The sequence below is a fragment of the Peromyscus leucopus genome, chromosome 12 (assembly GCF_004664715.2).
Source record: "Peromyscus leucopus breed LL Stock chromosome 12, UCI_PerLeu_2.1, whole genome shotgun sequence".
NCBI classification, from domain to species: domain Eukaryota; kingdom Metazoa; phylum Chordata; class Mammalia; order Rodentia; family Cricetidae; genus Peromyscus; species Peromyscus leucopus.
In genome coordinates this window covers 81,143,945-81,164,653 of record NC_051073.1, presented here as the reverse complement: position 1 = coordinate 81,164,653, position 20,709 = coordinate 81,143,945, and the positions used below count along the sequence as shown (strand labels likewise).

Genomic DNA, 20,709 nt, shown 5'->3' with positions numbered 1-20,709 from the left:
CTTGCCATCAGCCTCAGCAGAAGCGGCAGGGGAGGGCTCCTGGGAGGCAGGTGCCAAAGCACTTGGAACTTTAGAAGACTAAAGGCAAAAATGCAGGGGAGGAAAAAAATCAAGGATGCCAAAAATGCATTTGGAAACATTTTATAGACAAAATTTTCCCCCTATAACAAAATAGTAAAGTATAAAAACAAAAGTACCCACGGAGATAAGAGTCTGTACTCTGCTTTATTTCCTACAGCACTGCCACTTGTTAGACTTTTCCTACAGATGAACAAGTAAGAAAACCTAAATCTAAAGCTGCTGCTCCTTTTGGTGGTTGTGGTTGGGCGATCACTTACTGAGAGCCTTTCTGACAAGGATCCCAGGATAAGAGGTACAACAACTGCTCAAAGTCACTGCCAAGAAGTAACATCTGCTGCATACCAAGTTGTCTCCCTTACAATAAAATCACTGTTGAGCAAATCTGAATCTTAAAGAATCCTTGACACTTCAAAGCCATCTTTCTTTTTAAATCATTCAAAGCTTTTTAAAACTTTTATACTCTTACTCTAACACCTTTAAAGTATTAGAGACAGAGGAAGAAAACATTCTCACACAGAAATAAACCTGGCTGAGGCTGACCTCTGGGTGTGGGGAATATACTATAAAAACAATTTTCTTTATTTACCTTGTCTCGTGATACAGCTGAAGGAAGTTCTCTTGCTAGCCTGTTTCTTCTTTGTTCCTATAAAATGTAACCAAGTTTTTGTAATTATCAGAATAGAGAGATAGGCCTATTATAACATGTTCATTTTAGTTGAAAAGTGTGGAGAAACAGATTTATCATATTCCTCTTGGGAATTATGCCATAATTGATTATATTAAAAAACAAAAACAAAAACCCAACAAATCCCTGACCCTAACACTTCCCTATGCTTGTTTGTTTTCTGTCCAAACACATCTGCTGAGGGATCCAACCCAGCATCACCAACAGCAGCTCCCTTTACCAGGGACTCCCAAATAGAGGGCAGCAGATAAATATCCTTCAGGAAGTTAAGAAACATTGACTGAAACTGTCCCAACATGAATGTGGGAAATAGGCTTTCAGCGTACTATGAAGAATTTGAAGTATATACAACATAGAAAATGTAAACCCCTAAAGGTCAGACTACAAAAAAACAACAAAACAAAACAAAACCCCCCTAACTTAAAGGTCTGTTTTAAAAAAAGGGTTATCCTTTTAAAAAATACCAACTCCTGGAAATACTGCCACCTATCTAATTTTCATCAGACTGATCAATTACTCATTGTTATATTATCAAACTGTTACAAAACTGTAGACACAATGTTAGATTCAAGTCGTCATGTACTGAGCACTTGCAATATCCAAGCACCAAGACAAGTAGATATAGACAAATAAAGACAAGGGTAATAAGTCTCTTACAGGCATTTGGAAAATTGATATAAGTTAAAATCATGTCAAAATTGCCCCTCAAATGAAAACATTTTATCAACACCCCCAAGCTTGCAAAGACCTGTAAGTTCACAAAGTTTCAAAATGATTTCTTAAATATAAAACTTTTTATAGCAAAAATGTAAACATTTCTATTTTTCATGGGTTACCAAGTGATAAAATAATAAATAGATAAATAATAAATAGATAAAATGATAGAACTATGTGGATTTTAATCTTCAGAAGGAAAGCACACTAAAAAACGTTCATTTTGAGAGTGACGCAGAGCAATCTGGAGAATGACAATTCTAATCCTACCAAGAAAACCACCAGCTAGATTCCAGCAGATGTGGCTTGATTCTTCCTAATCCACCATTTCCTCTGACAACAATATCTAATTTCAGAGGGTTAAAGATTAAATGGTAATATACACAGAATTCTTTGGTACAGTCGTAAGAAGCAGAGATTATATTTCCAGTGTTGATCTGAAATCCTGTTATGGTTGTTATCAACTTGACTATATCTGGAATTAATTAAAACCCCCCAAAAGGAGGGGCATACCAGTCAGGGATTTTTGCTTCATTTGAAGTGGGAAGATCCACTTCTAACCCGGGAAGCCACATCTTTAATCCAGATTTTTTGATGTGAGAAGACCTACCTCTAATCTGGGCTACAGCTTTTGCTGGAAGCCTATATAAGAACATGGAAGAAGGGAGCTTTTGTTCTTTTTGCCTGCTTGCTCTCATCTTGTTATCAGGTCCATTCCTTCACTGGCATTAGAGCCTACTTCTTTGTGATTCCTGCATATACTGAAGACCAGCTGAAACATGCAGCCTCATGGACTAAACAACTACTGGATTCTTGGACTTTCTGTTCATAGGCAGCCGTTGTTGGATTAACTGGACCATAGCTTGTAAGTCCTTCTGATAAGTTCCCTTTATATGTATACTATACATATATAAACACATACACACACATATATGTATGTATAATATTTATAATCATCCTTTAAGTTCTATAGTGTGCCTACTTTTAAAAGTATTTTTTATTTTATGTGTATGGGTGTTTTGCCTGCATGTATGTCTGTATCACATACATGCTGGTGCCTATGGAGGCCAGAAGGTGTCAGATCCCCTGGAACTGGAGTTACAGATGGTTGTGAGCTGCCATTTGAGTGCTGGAAATTAAACTCAGGTTCCTGGAAGAACAGCTAGTACTGTCAACCACGGAGCTATCTCTCTAGTGCAGCACATATGTGCCTACATTTTCTGGGTGTTAAAAAACACTTTCTGAGTGTTTAAAAAAAGGGGGTATGGCGCTTTACTGTGCACAATCTACTACTTTTCCAAATTATGAATTTAGTTAATTCTTAGAATATTTCTTTCATAGTTTGCAGAGCCAAAAGCCCCTCAATTATAAACATTCACTTGGTTTTACACACTTATAGTTACTGAAAAGGAGCAAGATCATCTTTCAACACTAATCAATAAATCCTTTTTGTTTCCTAACTAGAAAGAAAAAAATCATTGTCCCTGGTGATTTTGAGAGCTAGAATTAAGAAAGCAATGTAAGGACTTTACATATTTCCTGGGCATACAACTAGCAGTAATATGTCACATCTCTTGTATGAAATTACTTGGAGGTGATTTCCAACCTCTGAAAAATGATCACTATACTCACCTCTATATTATTGTTCATTAGCCCACAGGCATCAGCAAAGTCGGGATGTTTTGTGTTGATATAAGCTAGCTCAATTGCCACTAAGTTATGGACCTACAAAAAAACAAAATAAGGCTAATATACAAAAATATGCCAGTCTAAACTAACTTTGAGAAGTCTAAATATAAAAAAACTTATTATACAGACAATACTGAGTATGTATAAGAAACATTTTCAATACTTGATGATTATACTCCAAATAATACTCTATGCCCAATGATAATTAACTCTAAATTATTTACCTTCAGATTTAAAACTGCATTTCTAGAAAGGAAAAATGACATTAAGAGAGCTTCAAAGTCATTTCCTATTACTGGGAAAAGTTATTTACCTGATGCAATTTTAAGTTCCAACTTTTAACAAGAAACAGTTCATAATTAGGGATAAGTGAAAGATGCTAATTTTACTCCATTAATGAATATATGTAAGCCTGAGGTAGTTAGTAATAACATAGCCTGAACCATGAAGCACACAGTTAAAATCAAAAGGGCTACAAGTCTAATGAGACAGCAATCAAAAGGAAAAGTGAAAATTAATGTTTTCATTCTTCTAACTGAATTCCTAAAGCTTACAGAGAATAAGCTTACATCATTTTTTAATCTTTAAAAAATTAATATGTATTAGTTATCCATAACTGGTTTTACTTGTGATGTTTTCATACATGTTTATAATGTACTTTAATCACATTCACTACTACTCTTCCTGTCCCCTCCGCCTCCTGCTTATCTTTCTTCCCACCTCGAAGTCCTTTTCTTTCACTTGTCTTTAATGATGCACTGAGTTTCAGCAGGGTTGCTTACAAAAATACTGGTGAGGGGAAGGGATTGTATACAGGACCATGGTCACCTTTAGAGCATTTTTATCTTCTAGTCTAAATGTTTCTGGTTGCAGCTTTTCTCCGAAACTGACTCCCCTACTGCCAATTATGAACAAAAGAAAAATTATTAAAACATTACTTATCAAGTACCAAATGAACTACTGCACAAGGTGAGCTACTCGTTAACCCATTAGTTGTTTGCTGGCCAAGGTTATAATGCTTCTAGTTAAATCACAAGATACAGATAAAAATATGCTGAGAAAAAAAACAAAAGATTTCTTTTGCAGCTAGTACAAAAGGAACTGAGGCTCTTATGACTGCCCTGTACTGTTTCAAGTTCCAGAATATCACTCAATGGTGCAGAGCTGGTGACGTGACATTTCAGTAGTTCTAGGACACTGATGGGCAGAGTATGACATCAGGTTTAGGCACCTGACTGACAGTAATCCCCCTAAGTAAGCAACCACTCAGCAGCCACTCACCAACAGTTCCAAGAATACTATTTATAAACTTCAAGTGAGGCTCAGTAATCTGAGCCAAGACTCGACTGCATTTTTAGTGGCCAGAAGGAAAACAAAAAACTGCTAGCCAATTAGGGACATAAAAGTAATTTCAAATGCTGAAGCTTACATTTCTAGCAATATTAGCTTTTTTTATAGGGATGGGGTGGACAAGTACATCTCACTATAGTAACTACTAACTCCTACCATCAGGTCATAGAACAAGCAGAATGTGGGTTGTCCCTTGTGCTTCAGAACAAAAGTGAGCTTCCTGTATAGGACTGGCTTGCCGAATGTGGGCTGCTTGTTTCATGTGCTTCTGTGAGCTTGCTATAAAGGTCTGGCTTACTGAGTCCAGAGACAGACCAATTTCCCACAATGATCAATGGCAGCACAGAACAGAAACAGCTACACGAGACCTTCAACAATATTCTGTCCTCATGAAACTTGGAATTCAGGCTAGTAATGATTAAAATATCAAAAAATACTGTGCACTAGAATTACTAAAAACTTACTTTGGAAATAAGACTTAAATACTTATGATTCGCACCGTACACTAGGAAACATGCTTGAAGTAATCAAAATGTTGTTATACTGGAAAAAACACAAATGAAACTTTAAACCTTTGCTAATGGTGATTCAAACAAGGCAGTAGCTCACCATTTCATTTGTAACAGGCAACCTTTTACGAAGAAGACAAGTCACTACTTCAACTATGGCATCATGAAGTTTAGGGAACCGTAACAATTCCTATATATAACAGAGAAACAAAAATGTTAGTTTGTTTAATTGAAAATTAAAAAAAGAAAAAGAAAATTAAATAATCACTGAAGTACTGAATTAGATTTGGAAGTTACATTTACGAACACCATTTAAAAATCACTCCTAGGTAAGGGAACTCGTGAGTTTACTTGTAGCCCATTTCCTCCCGCTCTGAAAAGCAGGGCTGATCTGATGGGCTCTATCCCATCTCACAGGTACCTGTGTACTGTAATTACTACAGTGCTGAATGATCCTCTGCATTTCCTCATGGACCAGTTCCACACACCGGAGACTGGGCTCTTCTAGACGCTTGATTTGCCGTTTGACCAGTAACTCAAATGAAACCTCAGGCACAAATAAGGCAGGACGGGGACCCTGAAAAGACAGAACTCAACTCTTACTGTAGCTATGCATAATCAGGTCTTTCAAAGAATAAAAAATAATCCCATTTTTGTTCCTTTTTTTCTGAAGAGCAAAATAAACTGTACATCAACTTAAGATATGCATACAAATCAAGCTTTACCCTCTTTCGTTTTCGTTAAGCATACTCACAGTAGCATTTCTAATGGCAGTCAAAATGTCAATAGTGTTAAGGCCACCTAGCGGGTCAACAGATTCTAAGGTTCGCCCAAAAGTCTCATGGAAAATATAACAAATCCTAGCACCACCGCATCTGAAAAGCAATGAATTATATGATTACGCATTGCTATAAAGAAAAGAAACTACAAGTTATATTTTTCTTTAAGCTTTGGGGTTGTTTCATTTTCTGAGAAAACTTCATCATAAATCCAATAGCTGTATTAATTGATACCCCACCAACAGTGAATAAGGGCTTCTTTTTTAAGTCCATTCTGTCCGTTAATTTTCTTTCAAATTTTGTGATTTTTTTTTCTTTAGAGTTGAATAGTATTCTATTTACATATGCCCCAAGTTTTCATTATACATTCATTTGTTGATGGGTAAGCAGGTTGATTCCAACTCTTTGCTATAGTGAATAGAGCAACAACAAACACAAGGTGCAGTTATCGTTATGGGAGGTCATGGAGTTCTCTGGGCTATGCCCTGGAGGGAAATAGCTGGGTTATATGGTAGTACTATTTTTAATTTTTTGAAAAATACCCAAACTCATTTTCACAAGAGATATATTAATTCACACCCCTACCAGCAGTGAATAACGATTGCTCTCTAACATTTTGTTGAATTTGTTGATGAAGGCCACTGACTAGGGTGAGGTCACACTGCAAAATACTGAACACTTTTTAAAACAATTATTGCCCATCTATGTGATTTTGTTAAAACTATCCCATTTATTTGCCCACTTGCTGATTAGGATTTTTATTTCCTTGGTGTTTAATTTCTGCAATTGGTTTTAAATTCTAGGTATCAGTCTCTTGTCTGAAGTGTAGCTAGTAAAGACTTTTCCCCCATTCTATGGGCTGTTTGCTCTGCTAATAGTTTCTTTTGCTGTGCAGAAATGTTTATTCTCATGTTGTCCCCATATGGTGATACTCGAGACTAGTTTCTGTGTTTTGCTCTATTACAAAGTTCTTGCCTACCACAAAGTTTTGAAGTGTACTCCCTGTTTTCCCTAGAGCTCCAGTGGTCTTTGGTCCACTTTGAATTTACTTTTTATAAGGTGAAAGAATCCAAATTAATTCTGCATGTGGACATCCAGCTCTACCAGTACTACTTGTTGAACAGGCTATCTTTTATCAAATGAATGTTTTTGCCATTGTCAAAAATTAAACAGGCGTAGCTTTCTCATTTTAATTCTGGGTCCTCTATTCTATTCCATCGGTGCATCTGTCTGCTTTTTATATCAGTACCAGACTGTCTTTTATCACTATAGCTCTACAGTATAATTTGAGGTTGGCATGTGGGCCTTTGTGGTTCATACAAAAGCTTATATAGTACTTTCTAAAGCCATGAAATATGACATTGGAACTTTGATAGGTATTTCATTAAGTTTGTAAATTAATTTTGGTTTCATGGCCATTTTCAAAATAACTTTGTCAATTCAGGAGCATGTAAGTTCTTTCCATTACTTAGTATCTTCTGTGGTTTCCCCTTTCAGAGTCTTTAAGTTCTCCTTGTAGAGGTCTTTCTCTTTGGCTACATATTTTCTTAAATAATTTTTTTTTGAGTTATCTGAGTGGAGTATTTTTCCTAATTTCTTTCTCTGAGAGTACATTAAGATATATGAAGGATTTATTAAAATATTGATTTTATGTCGTGCATATTGTGTTCAATAGGTTATTAGTTTTTTAGTAGACTTAATGGGGTCTTTTAAGTAAAAGAATCTTGTCATCTACAAATAGAGACTTTGACTTCTTCCTTTCTTATCCCTTTTTTAAATGTCTTTGTCTTGTCTTCAACACTAAATCTCTTGAGGCAGTTTCTCTATTATTAAAATTTAAGTAATTTCAGGAGTATGGATACAGTATGCTTTCATATTATTTAGTATATAATAACTTTGATATAAGGCTTAAGGCAACAAAAAATTAACAGCTTATCCTACCCTACTTTTCTTCAGCTATCTTATCAGCTTCTAAGAATACCGTATTTGTTTCTGCTGATTCACAAAATCTAGAAGTGAGACAAATTTTTCCCTTAAAAAGTTAGATAATAAATATGCATGCCTTTCAGTATTTATTGCAACTACCCAAATCTGCCAGTAAGTACAAAAACAGACAATCTGTAAAAATTTACTTGAGTATAGCTGTGTTGCAATAAAACACATACCTGACATTTAAATTTTATATAATTTCCAAATGTCATGAAACACTGAATTTTTCATTTAAAAATTTTATATTTAGATATGTAAACATCATTGTTAGTCTGCCTACTTATAGAGGGGGGAATAAAACAGCAGGGAAAGATGAGATCAAAGCAGGACTGAAACCTAGCAGAGTAAATATCAAATCCTGTGGCTCCATATCCAGCATCTGGGCTCATGAATGGAATCATCTGGATTCCAAAGGGCTTGGGTGACCCCACAGTATACAAAGACTTTCTTGGGCCTGCAGCTTGTCAGATGGCCAAATGGTCTCAGCATCTCAAACATTCAGAGGCTCCACTAAAACTTGGGCTTTACCTTCACAGCCTCGCTTATGAACTACTCAGGGCTCCTTGCAGAGAACCAATCCCATCACAGTTTGACCTTAGAGTCCTTCTAGTACATTAGCATAAGCCCCTGTGACTGTCCTCACCCTTGCATCTCTCACACCTGTAAAACAATACTACTTGGATGGTGCATTTTCTCATTCTGTTGTGTACACTGGGAGGGAGGGGGAGAGGAGAGAGAGAGAGAGAGAGAGAGAGAGAGAGAGAGAGAGAGAGAGAGAGAGAGAGAAGGATGCATGGGGCCTCTTTGTACATTTGTTGGCAATCTCCTGTGTGCCTAGAATTATCCTTAAATCACATGTTCTTTTTTAATAAGTATATGAATGGGGCAGGAGAAAGGGAGGGAAGGAGGGAGAACGTTTAGAGTCAGGTATTTTTACATTCTGCTAGTAATAGTTTATGACATATTGATTTGAAGAAATGATGCTAAGGTACCATGGATAGCACCTGATAAAATACAGGCATTTATTTATCTGTCTTACAAACAGAGATATGTAGAGAAATGTGTAGGTCAGAGTAAAACAGCAGGAATGGTCTCTGGGTAGTGGAATTAAGGTAATTTTGTTTTTATGTTTTGCTACCAATTATCTATGTGTACTGGTCATGCCCAGACCATCATGTAAAGCTCTTCCATTTTGGTCCAACAATGATAAATGTGGAAACCGACTTGGTTTCTAGAACTAAAGTGATTTCTTTTTCTAAAGTTTGCTTTCTCTTCTGTCTTAGGTCTTTATTGCTGTAATAAAACACCATGACCAAAAGCAACTTGGGGAGGGAAGGATTTATTTTGCCTTATATCTTAAAGTCTTTATGAAGGGAAGTCAGGGCAGGAACTAAAAGCAGGAACCTGGAGGCAAAGGGCATAGAGAAATGCTGCTTTCTGGTTTGCTTAGCTGTGTTCTCATATAATTAAGGACCACAATCCACAATGGGCTAGGCCTTCCCACATCAATCAATCAAAAAAATGTCTTGACAAACTTGCCTATAGGCCAATACCATGGACGCATTTTCTCAATTGAAGAGTTCCTTTTCTCAAATGACTCTAGCTCATGTCAGGTAGATACAAAACTAACCAACATGCCTGCCTTATCAATTCTCAGTTATGGCCAGTCAAGAGAGATGCTTATCAAACTGCGCCCTCACTGGTTCACCTAACAGTGGTCAACTGTAGGACAAAAGAAGAAATTCAATCTCCTTCTCACCCTCCTTCCTCTAAAACCTGTACAAATGGACCCCACTCTACCATATGATCTCCCCTCAGAGCCCACTTCCCATGCAATGGTCTGCCCTATCTATGATATTAAAATCTCTTCTAATAAACCTCATTAAAAAAGAAAGTCTGTCTCAGTGTCCTCCTTAGCCCTAAACTCAAAACTTTTAAATGTGTATTAAAGAAACAACTGGGCTGGGTATGTAGCTCAGTGACAGCGCACCTGCCTAAACAACCCTCACCTCAATTTATTTTAAGCATAAATATTCTTTTGGTGGTTTGGATAAGAAAGTCCCAGTTCCACCTAGGCTCAGATGTCTGGTTCCTTGGTTTCCAGTTGGTGGCACTGTTTGGGTAAGTTTAGGTTTGACCTTGGTGGATGAAGTATGGCACTGGGACAGGCTTTGAGGTTTCAAAGCTATACTCCATTCCTAGTCCACTCTCAGCTTGCTGCTCTAGTCACAATGCCTGCCTGCTGCCAAATTTCCCCACTGTGACAGTGACAGACTGAATCACGGAACCATAATTCTTAATTCTAGAACTCTTAATTCTGGAACCATAAAGCCAAATAAAATGACTTCCTAATATAAGTTGCCTTGGTCAGAGTGTTTTATCACAGCAACAGAAAAGCCACTAATAGTTTTTTTTTTTTTTTTTTTTTTTCCTGAGACAGGGTTTCTCTGTGTAGCTTTGCGCCTTTCCTGGAACCCGCTTTGTAGACCAGGCTGGCCTCGAATTCACTCACAGAGATCCGCCTGCCTCTGCCTCCCGAGTGCTGGGATTAAAGGCGTGCGCCACCACCGCCCCGCACTAATACAGTTTTAAAAGTTTTTAATTTTATTTTACATGCATTGCTGTTTTGTCTACATTCATGTTCGTGTGAGGGTGTCAGATCCCCTGGAACTGTAGTTACTTACAGACAGTTGTGAGCTGCCGTGTGGGTGCTGGGAATTGAACTTGGGTCCTCTGGAAGAGCAGCCAGTGTTCTTAACTGCTGATCCGTCTCTCCAGGGCCATTTCAAAAGACAGTCTTAAAAGTTAAAGGCTGGTGAGATGGCTCAGCAGGTATGGTGACAAGATCTATCGTGGACTGTGCCCTGATAAGACTTGGAAACTAGAGCAGAACAGTAACAGTGGTAGCCAGGTCGACGGCAGCATCAGTGAAGCTATTGATACTCCCTATAGAGCAGTGGTTCTCAACCTTCCTAATGACTCGTGTGGTGACCCGAACCATAGAACTATTTTCACTGATACTTCATAACTGTAATTTTACTACAATTATGATTGTAATATAAATATCTGTGTTTTCTGATGGTCTTAGGTGGCCCCTGTGAAAGGGCTGTTCAACCCCCAAAGGGGTCTCAACCCACAGGTTGAGAACCACTGCTATAGATGCTCAGGAGAGTCTCACCAGGGATTCCAGCAATTATTCCTTCCCCTAGCTGCAAGCCATGTTGGGAGATGTGAGACTAGAAAAGGGAAGTGAAAAGGTGATTGAAAGTGGGACACATGATGCAGCATCCATGAGGTTGCCAACCAGCATAGGGTAGAACATGCTATGGATGCAGCTATTTTGAGGTTCCCACACTTCTCTAACTAACTCTTTCCATGTGCTCTGTAAACAAGCCTGATATACTCATTAGTCTCATCAAGTTGAACTGTGGTGAAGTCAGTCACTGATTTACATCTGGGGTGATTAGAAGCTCATTTGTGCCTCCCTGGGCAAAGCTAACACAATAGTGAGTAGTGATGCTTCAACAATAGCCTGACAACACAAGCTCAATCCCTCAATCCCACAGGCGGCAGGAGAGAACCAATTTTTGATAGTTTGTCTTTTGACCTTCACATGTCTGCTCTCTCTGTCTCTCTCTCTCGTGTGTGTGTGTGTGTGTGTGTGTGTGTGTGTGTGTGTGAGAGAGAGAGAGAGAGAGCCAGCACACACATTTAATTTTAAAAATTGCAAAAAAAAAAGTTCAAAGCCTGATATTATGGAATGGTCTTACAGCTCTAGCTATGTTGGAGGCTGAAGCAGGAGGATCATGAGTTTGAGGCCAGCCTGAGCAACACAGTGTGGTATATCTCTTAAAAAAAAAAAAGAGTCATTTGGCTTGGGAGGCAGCTGTGCGGTGGTGCCGGGTCCTGGGCTCGTTGCATGAGTTGGCTGTTTGAATCCTGGGAATTATGCAGGGACGCTTGGCTCGGTCTGGGAGGGGGGGACTGGACCTGCCTGGACTGAATCTATCAGGTCGATCCCGGTCCTCGGGGGAGACCTTGATCTGGAGGAGGTGGGAATGGGGCTGGGGGGAGGGGGAGGGGAGCGGGAGGGGGAGAGGAGGGGAATCTGTGGCTATTATGTGGAACTGAATGGTGTTGTAAAATAAAAAATAATAATAAAAAAAATCCAAAAAAAAAAAGAAAAAAGAAACCGAAACTAATAAATTAAGTCAAAATTAAAAAAAAAAAAGAAAGAAAGAAAGAAAAGAAAAAGTTGCTTTTTAAAAAACCTGTAACTTTTACCATGTTTATACAGTTTACAAATATCTGATACAATAATCCTCCTCCTATCATTTCTACAAATTTATATTCCTGTTTTACTAATAATAAACTACAGTCAGATGATCTAAGTCACTTTATAGGTAAAGTGACCTCTCAATCCAAGTAACCAAATCTTCACAAAAATGTCTTACTCACAGCTCCGAAGTTTCAATGTACTTTGCGGTTCCTTCAATAGTGTTACAGTACTCGGTGGCGAATTTGGTGATAAGCTGCAGTAAAGTGGCACTCTTATCATCCACGGGTTCACCATAGCTATTCAGAAGAGACTGATACTGGGCAGCTAAGACATTTATCCTTGTTTTCAGCTCTGGTAAACAATCTCTGATATGATGCATAAGTAACCTAAAAGATCAGAAAAGCGGGGTTTAGCATAAAATTAAGGATTCTGATACTTCAAACAAGTCAATGAAAAATATGTATAAAGGGGAAAACTTCCTAGTACTTAGGTCTTAAAGCCTCTTCAAAGTATCTGAGGACTGCTGTCTGCTTCCGGAAAGACTAGTGAACATCCCAGCTGAACTGATCACTAACGGCCAGTGAGGTAATCAATCATATCCATATAATGAAGCGGCCATGAAAACTCAAACACAGAGTTCATGAAACTAACTAAAGGTTCTGGATCATGGCATGCTCAGAGAGGGTATAAAGCTCTGGTTCAGTTTTCAATACCCAATACCTCACCTTATCTATCTTCTAACTGCTTCACCTGTATCCTTTATAGTAATCTTCTATTATACACGAGTAAACATAAATAAAATGTTCATTAAGGCCTATTGCCTATTCCAGGGATTACAGCTATTAAGAAGCACAAGCCATAACCTCTGCTGGCAATTGACATCTGAAGCAGAAGGGAAATCCTATAAAAATCTGAGGCCTTAACCTAGAAGATGTGATGCTGTCTCTACATAAATAGTGTAGGAAGTGAGTTATAGGACAGCTAGTTACAATCTGCTACAGAACCACACACACGGTATATGGGGAAAACCCTCTATAACTCCGCTGCTGCCGGAAGTACTCTCTGTTCATTTAAGAAAACAAATTTTTAACACCCGCCCCCATCACAAGAACAGGAAATGAAGCAACCTTCGACTAAAAAAGAGACAGAGACAAAAAAAAAAAAAAAAAAAAATCACAAAAGTAGCTCTTTTGGTCAATACTTTTGACATATGCCTTTAGCCTGTAGTGGTTGGTAGGCCACAAATAAAACTAAAACAATGCACATTATTTTCATGTCACTGTAATCTAAAGTAAGCTACTCAGTCCATTCTACCTATAATTTTAGTTTAATAACCTACAACAGGTATCCAACATAGTATAATAAATCTGTCTTCTTTTTTTAAGTAAATCCATTTTTCAAAGATTTATTTATTTATTATGTATATAGTGTTTTGCTTGCATGTATACCTGCATGCCAGTAGAGGGCACCAGATCTCATTATAGGGGTTGTGAGCCACCATGTGGTTGCTGAGAATTGATCTCAGGACCTCTGGAAGAGCAGCCAGTGCTCTTAACGTCTGAGCCATCTCTCCAGCCCTAAATCTGTCTTCCTAAGATCCAAGTTCATCTGCCTTCAATGTATAGGGTAAGAGAACATGGTTTTCTCTCCAGTCACTTTTATAAAAGGAAGGCCTTTTTAGTTCCTATAAACCAGTAGGTGTTCAGAATAGGAGGTATGAACACATGTTATTTCTATCATGAATAGTAAAAGAAATTCTGAATTAAAAAGCATATCATGTGATAACTGAAAAATTTAATTAAATTCATGAAATCTAAAGTGTCAGGAAGTCACCTGATATCTTAGTCAAGTTCAAAACCCAATTCACTGCCAAAATCTTCCCAACTGCTCAGTCAGGGTACTGTGGCTGCCACTGCCCTCTTGGCATCAGTCCCCAAAGCTTCCTGTACTCCACAATGGCCACTGCCTCTGTCCAGATGCTTGCTGCTGTTCTCATGGGCCACATAAAACAGATCAGTATTTTGATATTTACTGGGTGACACTTCAAAAAGTCAGGCATAGATGGCTATAAATTGCATAAAGGGATGAGCATACTCCTTGGCTATGATCCAATTCCAAGGCCCAAATCACTGATGCTGCTTTGTGAGCATGTGGTCAGTTAAATGATTTTGAGTGTGCTGTTTGCATCCTGGAGGTTAAGGATAAAGGAAGACCCTACCCAGATCAACTTTAAATGAACTGGGAATCTTCACTCCAGAGGATCTGGGCCTCAACAAAGTGTAAACTCCCTTTGATGGACTTTCCAAAGATTTGTTGCTATTGCTACTTGATTGTAAACACTATTGAAAATGTTTGAGTAAATTTTGAGTATTTAACCATAATAGTAATTTGGGAGTTTGAACTGAAAATTAAAAACAAACAAACAAACAAACAAAAAACCAGAACACTTCCTCATTAAGAAAATTATTTGAATACTCATTCTAGACAACATGATTTAATACCAAACATCCCAATAAAAATAGAGACATTTGCTTTACAAGAACTCAGAGGTGAAGCTATAAAGAACAGTATGAAAATATATATGAAATTAAACAGGAACATTCTAAGACACCTGTGGGCAAAATGAAATCATTTCAGCTTCAAAAGGTGAAAATGTTACCTATTCAGGGTCCTAGCAAGATACTTCGTTCCATTTCTGTTGGCCAGAGACGGGTATTTCTTTTGAAGAAAAGCATATTCATCACGGATTGAATCAGTCACACTCTTCTTATTGTTAATATCTAGCTGGCTCCTATGGTAGAAAAATAAACTCGTTCAACTGAAGCCACTACTGTCCTCTCTCGCTCTGGATGAGTGTTAGCACCAGATAGTGTTTCCTGACTTCTAACAGGGACTGTTTACGTAGATCTCGAGTGATTCTCTACAACAGGCATCATCGTTACACCTCAGAGCACTGATGTCTCAGTCAATGAACTTATCAAGGAAGGCAGAGAGCCAAGACTGGAACTGTTTGCCTTAAGTTGAACAGTATCAGCTTCGTGGTTACTGTTAACCTACACACAAAAGCAGGATCCTTAAGTAAGTTGTAGACTGATATAGAAATGTAAGCATACCTTAATCAGCTATATTTTACTAATCGGCAGGTGACTAAATTCTACCAAGATAAAGAAGTTAACTTGAAGTGTAATCATCTATGAATACAGGATTCAGTAGTGTATATATAGCACATACTTGCCTAAAAAGAGACTAGCTGGACATTGTCCTTAGGTGAGAAAGGAATGTATACAGAGACAATTGGAATGGACCTTAGATATCACTTAATAAACTATTTTCATTTTTAAATGACCTGAGGTTTATTACATGTGACTTAAACCTTATTACATCCAGACTACGTAGAAACTCGAGTTAGCACTGGGTCTCCCGATAACTGGTTTCCTTACTGTACAGAAACTGAGACCTAAGAGACTGTCCCCTGAGCACAGCACTGCCTCCCACTAGCAGCACTTCTCGGGGAGAATTCCAAGGATGCCACTGCAAACCGCTCACTGTAGAATGTATAAAACATGGGCACTCAACAGTAGGTGGTTTTTATTCATATATATATATATATATATATATATACATATATTTGGTTTTTCGAGACAGGGTTTCTCTGTGTAGCTTTGCGCCTTTCCTGGGACTCACTTGGTAGTCCAGGCTGGCCTCGAACTCACAGAGATCCGCCTGGCTCTGCCTCCCGAGTGCTGGGATTAAAGGCATGTGCCACCACCGCCAAGCTCCTATAATTTTTAATATCAGCAACTTTTTGGATATATCTTTAAAGTTTCCAAGTCACATCCTGGCAATTACACAGCATTACTAATGATATGGTATTAAAACAATCATTAAAATCCAACCAACTTTAAATTTTCTTGAGTGGGTACAAATTAGATAATATTTTTTCTCTTTACCAATACCACTCCCATACATAAGTAGTAGGAAAGAATTTGTAATTATTAAATCATCTTCTGTTTTGTGGCACTGATTATCTTAGAAACATTTTCCATGAGAAAAAAGAAAGAGGAAGGACATTTTTTCCAAAGGGCCACTGACGCGACTCTGAGTAAGAGCGCCTGCTGCTAAACCTGACACCCGAGTTTCAACACTAAAACCCAAATGGGGGAAGGGGAGAGCTGGTTCCTGCCAAGCTGTCCTCTGACCTCCACATACTTGCTAATAAATTCTTAAAAAACACCACCACCACCAAAACTCCAAAATACTCAGAGGCTTTTGTCACTACATTGTAAATGTAGTGGCCTTGCAGCAATACCAGCATCAGAACAAGAGGGAACACAGGGCAGCAACACATTTCAGACTCATTTTCAAAAATTCAGACTTGCTTTGAAATGGGAATGCTGTGACTCTTATCCCATTCTTTAAAACATTTCTTTTTATTTATGTGAAAATGTGTGCATACATGTTTATATATGCATATGTATGCTGGTGGTATCCTCAGAGGACAGAAGAGGGTGTTGGATCCCTTGGAGCTCTAATTACAAGTGGTTGAGTCACTCAATGTGGGTGCTGGGAATTGAACTTGAGTCCTCTGTAAGAATAACTAACAAGTGTTCTTAACCACTGAACCAACTCTTCAGCATCCTTACTCCATTTAATTGCTAACCTGTTAACTACTCCAATTATTCCAAGCTTGACTGGAATAACCCTTCCCATCAATACATCCATGGCATCAGTACCCGCATCCATGAGATCAAGTTTGGTGATTACAGCTAGAGTTCTGCGCCCTGGTAAATATAAAAAGGAGGGGGAAGAGAGATTCATTTACAAAAAGCATTACATTCAATAAAGGAAACTCTTCACCTATATTTCTACCTAACACATTGCCTCTTTCATCATTTTGAAAATATTTTTCTAATATTTGCTTCTAGTTATTTTATATGAAATAAGTTTAAATATGGCATACAATTTTAAAATTTGTTTTCATAAGTAATTTTTAAAAATAACTTTTTAAAATTATGTGTATGTGGGTTTCTATGTATGTGCATGCAATGGGGGCTGTAAGAGTGTTGGATCCTCTGGAGCTAGAGTAATAGGCAGTTGTGAGCTGACTGATGTGGGTACTAGGAACCAAACTGTGGTCCTCTGCAAGATTAGCAAGTACTCTTAACCACTGAGTCAACTCTCTAGCTCCTTAAGCAATTTCTTATTAGTTCTTAGGGCAACATCTCTAAGCGTTTTTCATTTTGTTTAATATTTACTATTTTTGGTGTACAATCTTGCCCCCGCCCAACCTCTGGCAGCGCTGAGGAAGAAACCTAGGGCTTTGGATATGCTAAGCAATCACTGTATTAGTGAGCCATACTCCCAGATTCTAATTCTAGTCTTCTGACTAGTTAGTACACAGCACCTCAATGCATGACAGCTCCACCACCCCACATTACTCTTTTGCTAAACAACCAAACCCGTCCTTCAGTCCTACTTCTGTAGTCTTTGATTCACCATGACACATCTGAGTGCTGTCCACATTGTAGTGGACATCAGCCGGTCACTGTTCAACAGTGCTGTTTATTATATGGGTGTACTAATCTGGCTGTTCACTCTTGATTTGAGAAATATTTGAGTTGTTTCTAGTTTGGGAGAACCATGAATAAACTTGACATAGATGTTTGTATACTAAGGGTTTTTTAATTCATTTACTACTCATGGGGGGTGGAAGGAGTGGAAGAGGCATGTGAGTACAACCGCAAGTACAGAGATCAGAGGACAACTTTCATGAGTTTGTTTCTTCTTTCACCACGTGGGAGTGGAGGCTTCCAACTCAGATCATCAGATCTGGCAGCAAGAACCTTCATGGGCTAAACCACTGCCCGCTAAACCATCGCCTGCTAAGCCCCAGATTTCTGAAACAGGGTCTCTCTGAGTGGACACCAACCCAGGCTAACCATAGCCTCCTGAATGCTGGGGTTACAGTGAGCTAGCATGCCAGGCTCCAGAGGTTTTCATATGAAAATTTAACATGGGATTGCTGATTAAAAGTTGTTCCTCATAGTCAGGCAGTGGCGGCACATGCCTTTAATCCCAGCACTTGGGAGGCAGAGGTCAGCCTGGTCTACTTAACGAGTTCCAGGACAGCCAAGCTACACAAAGAAACTCTGTCTTGAAAAAACAAAGGAAAAAGAAAGAAAAATAAAGTTGTTCTCCTTTCCCACAGTAAATGCAGCACTCTACACTAATATATGCAACAATTCCAGCTGCTCTGCAGGTACAACTTTAAATAGGCATTTTTCAGCTATAAACATTTTCCTTTTGTTCCAAACCTACAAAATCACCACTTACAGTCTTCTTACATTGTGTTATCCCCATTAAGAAGTTGCTTCTAGGGCTGGAGGGATGGCTCAGAGGTTAAGAGCACTGACTGCTCTTTCAGAGGTCCTGAGTTCAATTCCCAGAACCACATGGTGGCTCACAACCATCTATAACAGGATCTGAGGCCCTCTTCTGCTGGGCAGGGATATATACAGACAGAACATTGTCTACATAATACATAAATATATATATATATATATATATATATATATATAAAGAAAAAAAAAGAAGTTGCTTCTAAATTACACCTAATTGCTTTTGTGTGTATGTGCATGTGTATTTATGTGGAGTCCATACATGAGACGTCTCCCTCAATTGCTTTCCATCCTATTATTCGCGACAGGGTCTCTCACTGAAACTGGAACTCCAGGGGGTCTTCCCTCCTCCCTTTGCCCCAGCACTGAGGTAACTAAGGGGTTCTGTTGTGCTGACTTCTAGGGATTTGAACTTGTGTCTTTGTTCTTACATTGCAAGCACTTTTCCAACTGAGCCATTTCTCCAGCCCCACTTCTAAAATTTTATACTATATATTTTTTGATACTAATAAATGTGTTTGATAGTAATATATACTAATTTTGGATACTAATATATATTTTCATATTGGATTAATTATTTCCTTGTAATGTATTGCCAGTTTAGATCATCTACACATCAAATTCCAGGTCAGTCAGGACTACATAGTGAGACATTGTCTCAAAAAAAAAAATTACTAAATCAAATATATGCCCATCTTATTATTACTTATTTTATTTATGTATTTATTAATTTATTTAGGGACAGGGTCTCATGTAGATCAAGCCAGCCCCAAACTCACTGTATGTGAAAATGACCCTTTCCTGCCCTTACCTCCCACTAATTATGGAAATTTGATTAATACTTGCTAGCATTGGATACAGACTGAGAGAAGCCTCTGATAGCTTTAGTATCACCATCACAATCTGGGTAAAGAATGCTTTATAAAAGAGATACCTTCCAAGACTCCCTCTAGACTGAGTGTCTATGTGCTTTTTATCTGCAGAAAGTAGATTCTATAATTATTTCCTGTTTCATAATGATCTATACGATTATGAGTTATTTATTCTTAAATGTTGATTATTCAAACACTGAAATTTCATTTACACAAATAAGAAACATTTTACAAAGTAATTTGATGTTAAAATTATTAGGTAGCTACTGCAAATATAGACCTTATGGAAAGTATTCTTGCCTACACTTTACAGCAATCAAGTAAAAGGTTTTCATCCTAATTTCTGTTTAAAATTATGAGAAAAGTAGGAAAGCACTTCAAGATCTATATTAACTAGAGATATTCCTCTCAATAATATTCTTTTCTTGAGGACAGATTTACTATGGTAAGTCAAACCTTCATTAAAAAGAACATCGGTCCTTACCATCTGGATCCACCTCTCTGGAAATCTTGAGTGCCTCTGATGTCGCCATATCTGTATTGGCAGCAGTGACTGCAAGGATAATGGAGTTGGGATTACTGATGAACCGAAGGATGAGTTCTCTGATTTGAAGCTCAATATCCTTTGGCTGATCACCTACAGGTACCTAAACCAAACAAAGATGACCAATAATCAAAACCAACTCAGCTTTCACCACAGATTTAGTCTATAGAATACAAGTGTTTCTGTATTTTCAAATAGCTAAAGTAAATTAATAATGTGCTACAAAGGTATTTGTCAATCTGGTAATGTGCAAAGCCTCAAAATGTCAAAAATTCACTATTGCATAAATCATGTCAAGGAGTGCTGAGTATCAACTGCATACAGATGACCATTCATTCATTATTTGCCAGATGAATTCATTCATTCATTTAATGTCTGGAGAGAGCATCCGGCACTCTTCTACATGGTGGGTTAAGTCTAGAAATAAAATCAAGAGATTCAATTCCTGCCATCCTAGAGCATCTGTCTTAGTAACAACAGGCAAACAATAACAGACACAAGTGTGTCATCCAAGTGGCAGGCAGGGCTATCAAGAACACAGAGCAGAACAGGCTGTGCGATGATGCTTTTAAATTCTTGCTTTTCATGATGTTTTAAAACAGAATAAACAGGGTCTACCTCAATTAGATAACGAAATTTAGGTGATCAAGCAGAAATTAAAGGCAAAAAGAAGTACATATAGATATGTGGGGAAAAACATTCCATACTGAGTGAGCAATTAGGGAAAAAGTCCAGAACAAAATAAACTAGAGAAGAATAATAATACATAAACCAAGTACGGTGGCCTGTAATCCCAGGATGTGGGAGACTAGGAGGATAA

At 38.0% G+C, this 20,709-nt stretch overlaps 1 protein-coding gene across 8 annotated transcripts in view; it reads right to left on the bottom strand.

Moving 5' to 3' along the window:
• Positions 1 to 20,709, bottom strand: part of Dnm1l (dynamin 1 like) — a 56,876-nt gene that overhangs the window by 6,547 nt on the left and 29,620 nt on the right. For 6 of the 8 annotated variants that reach the window (XM_037209962.1, XM_037209964.1, XM_037209965.1 and 3 more), the window contains 10 exons: positions 19,830 to 19,992; positions 16,736 to 16,856; positions 14,735 to 14,866; positions 12,255 to 12,461; positions 5,783 to 5,903; positions 5,450 to 5,605; positions 5,129 to 5,218; positions 3,113 to 3,205; positions 668 to 724; positions 1 to 78 (listed from right to left, as the gene is read on the bottom strand). In XM_037209962.1, coding sequence (XP_037065857.1) covers positions 1 to 78; positions 668 to 724; positions 3,113 to 3,205; positions 5,129 to 5,218; positions 5,450 to 5,605; positions 5,783 to 5,903; positions 12,255 to 12,461; positions 14,735 to 14,866; positions 16,736 to 16,856; positions 19,830 to 19,992 — 1,218 coding nt within the window. The remainder of the gene's footprint in view (positions 79 to 667; positions 725 to 3,112; positions 3,206 to 5,128; positions 5,219 to 5,449; positions 5,606 to 5,782; positions 5,904 to 12,254; positions 12,462 to 14,734; positions 14,867 to 16,735; positions 16,857 to 19,829; positions 19,993 to 20,709) is intronic. The other 2 variants (XM_037209968.1, XM_037209969.1) reach the window with 1 other exon arrangement.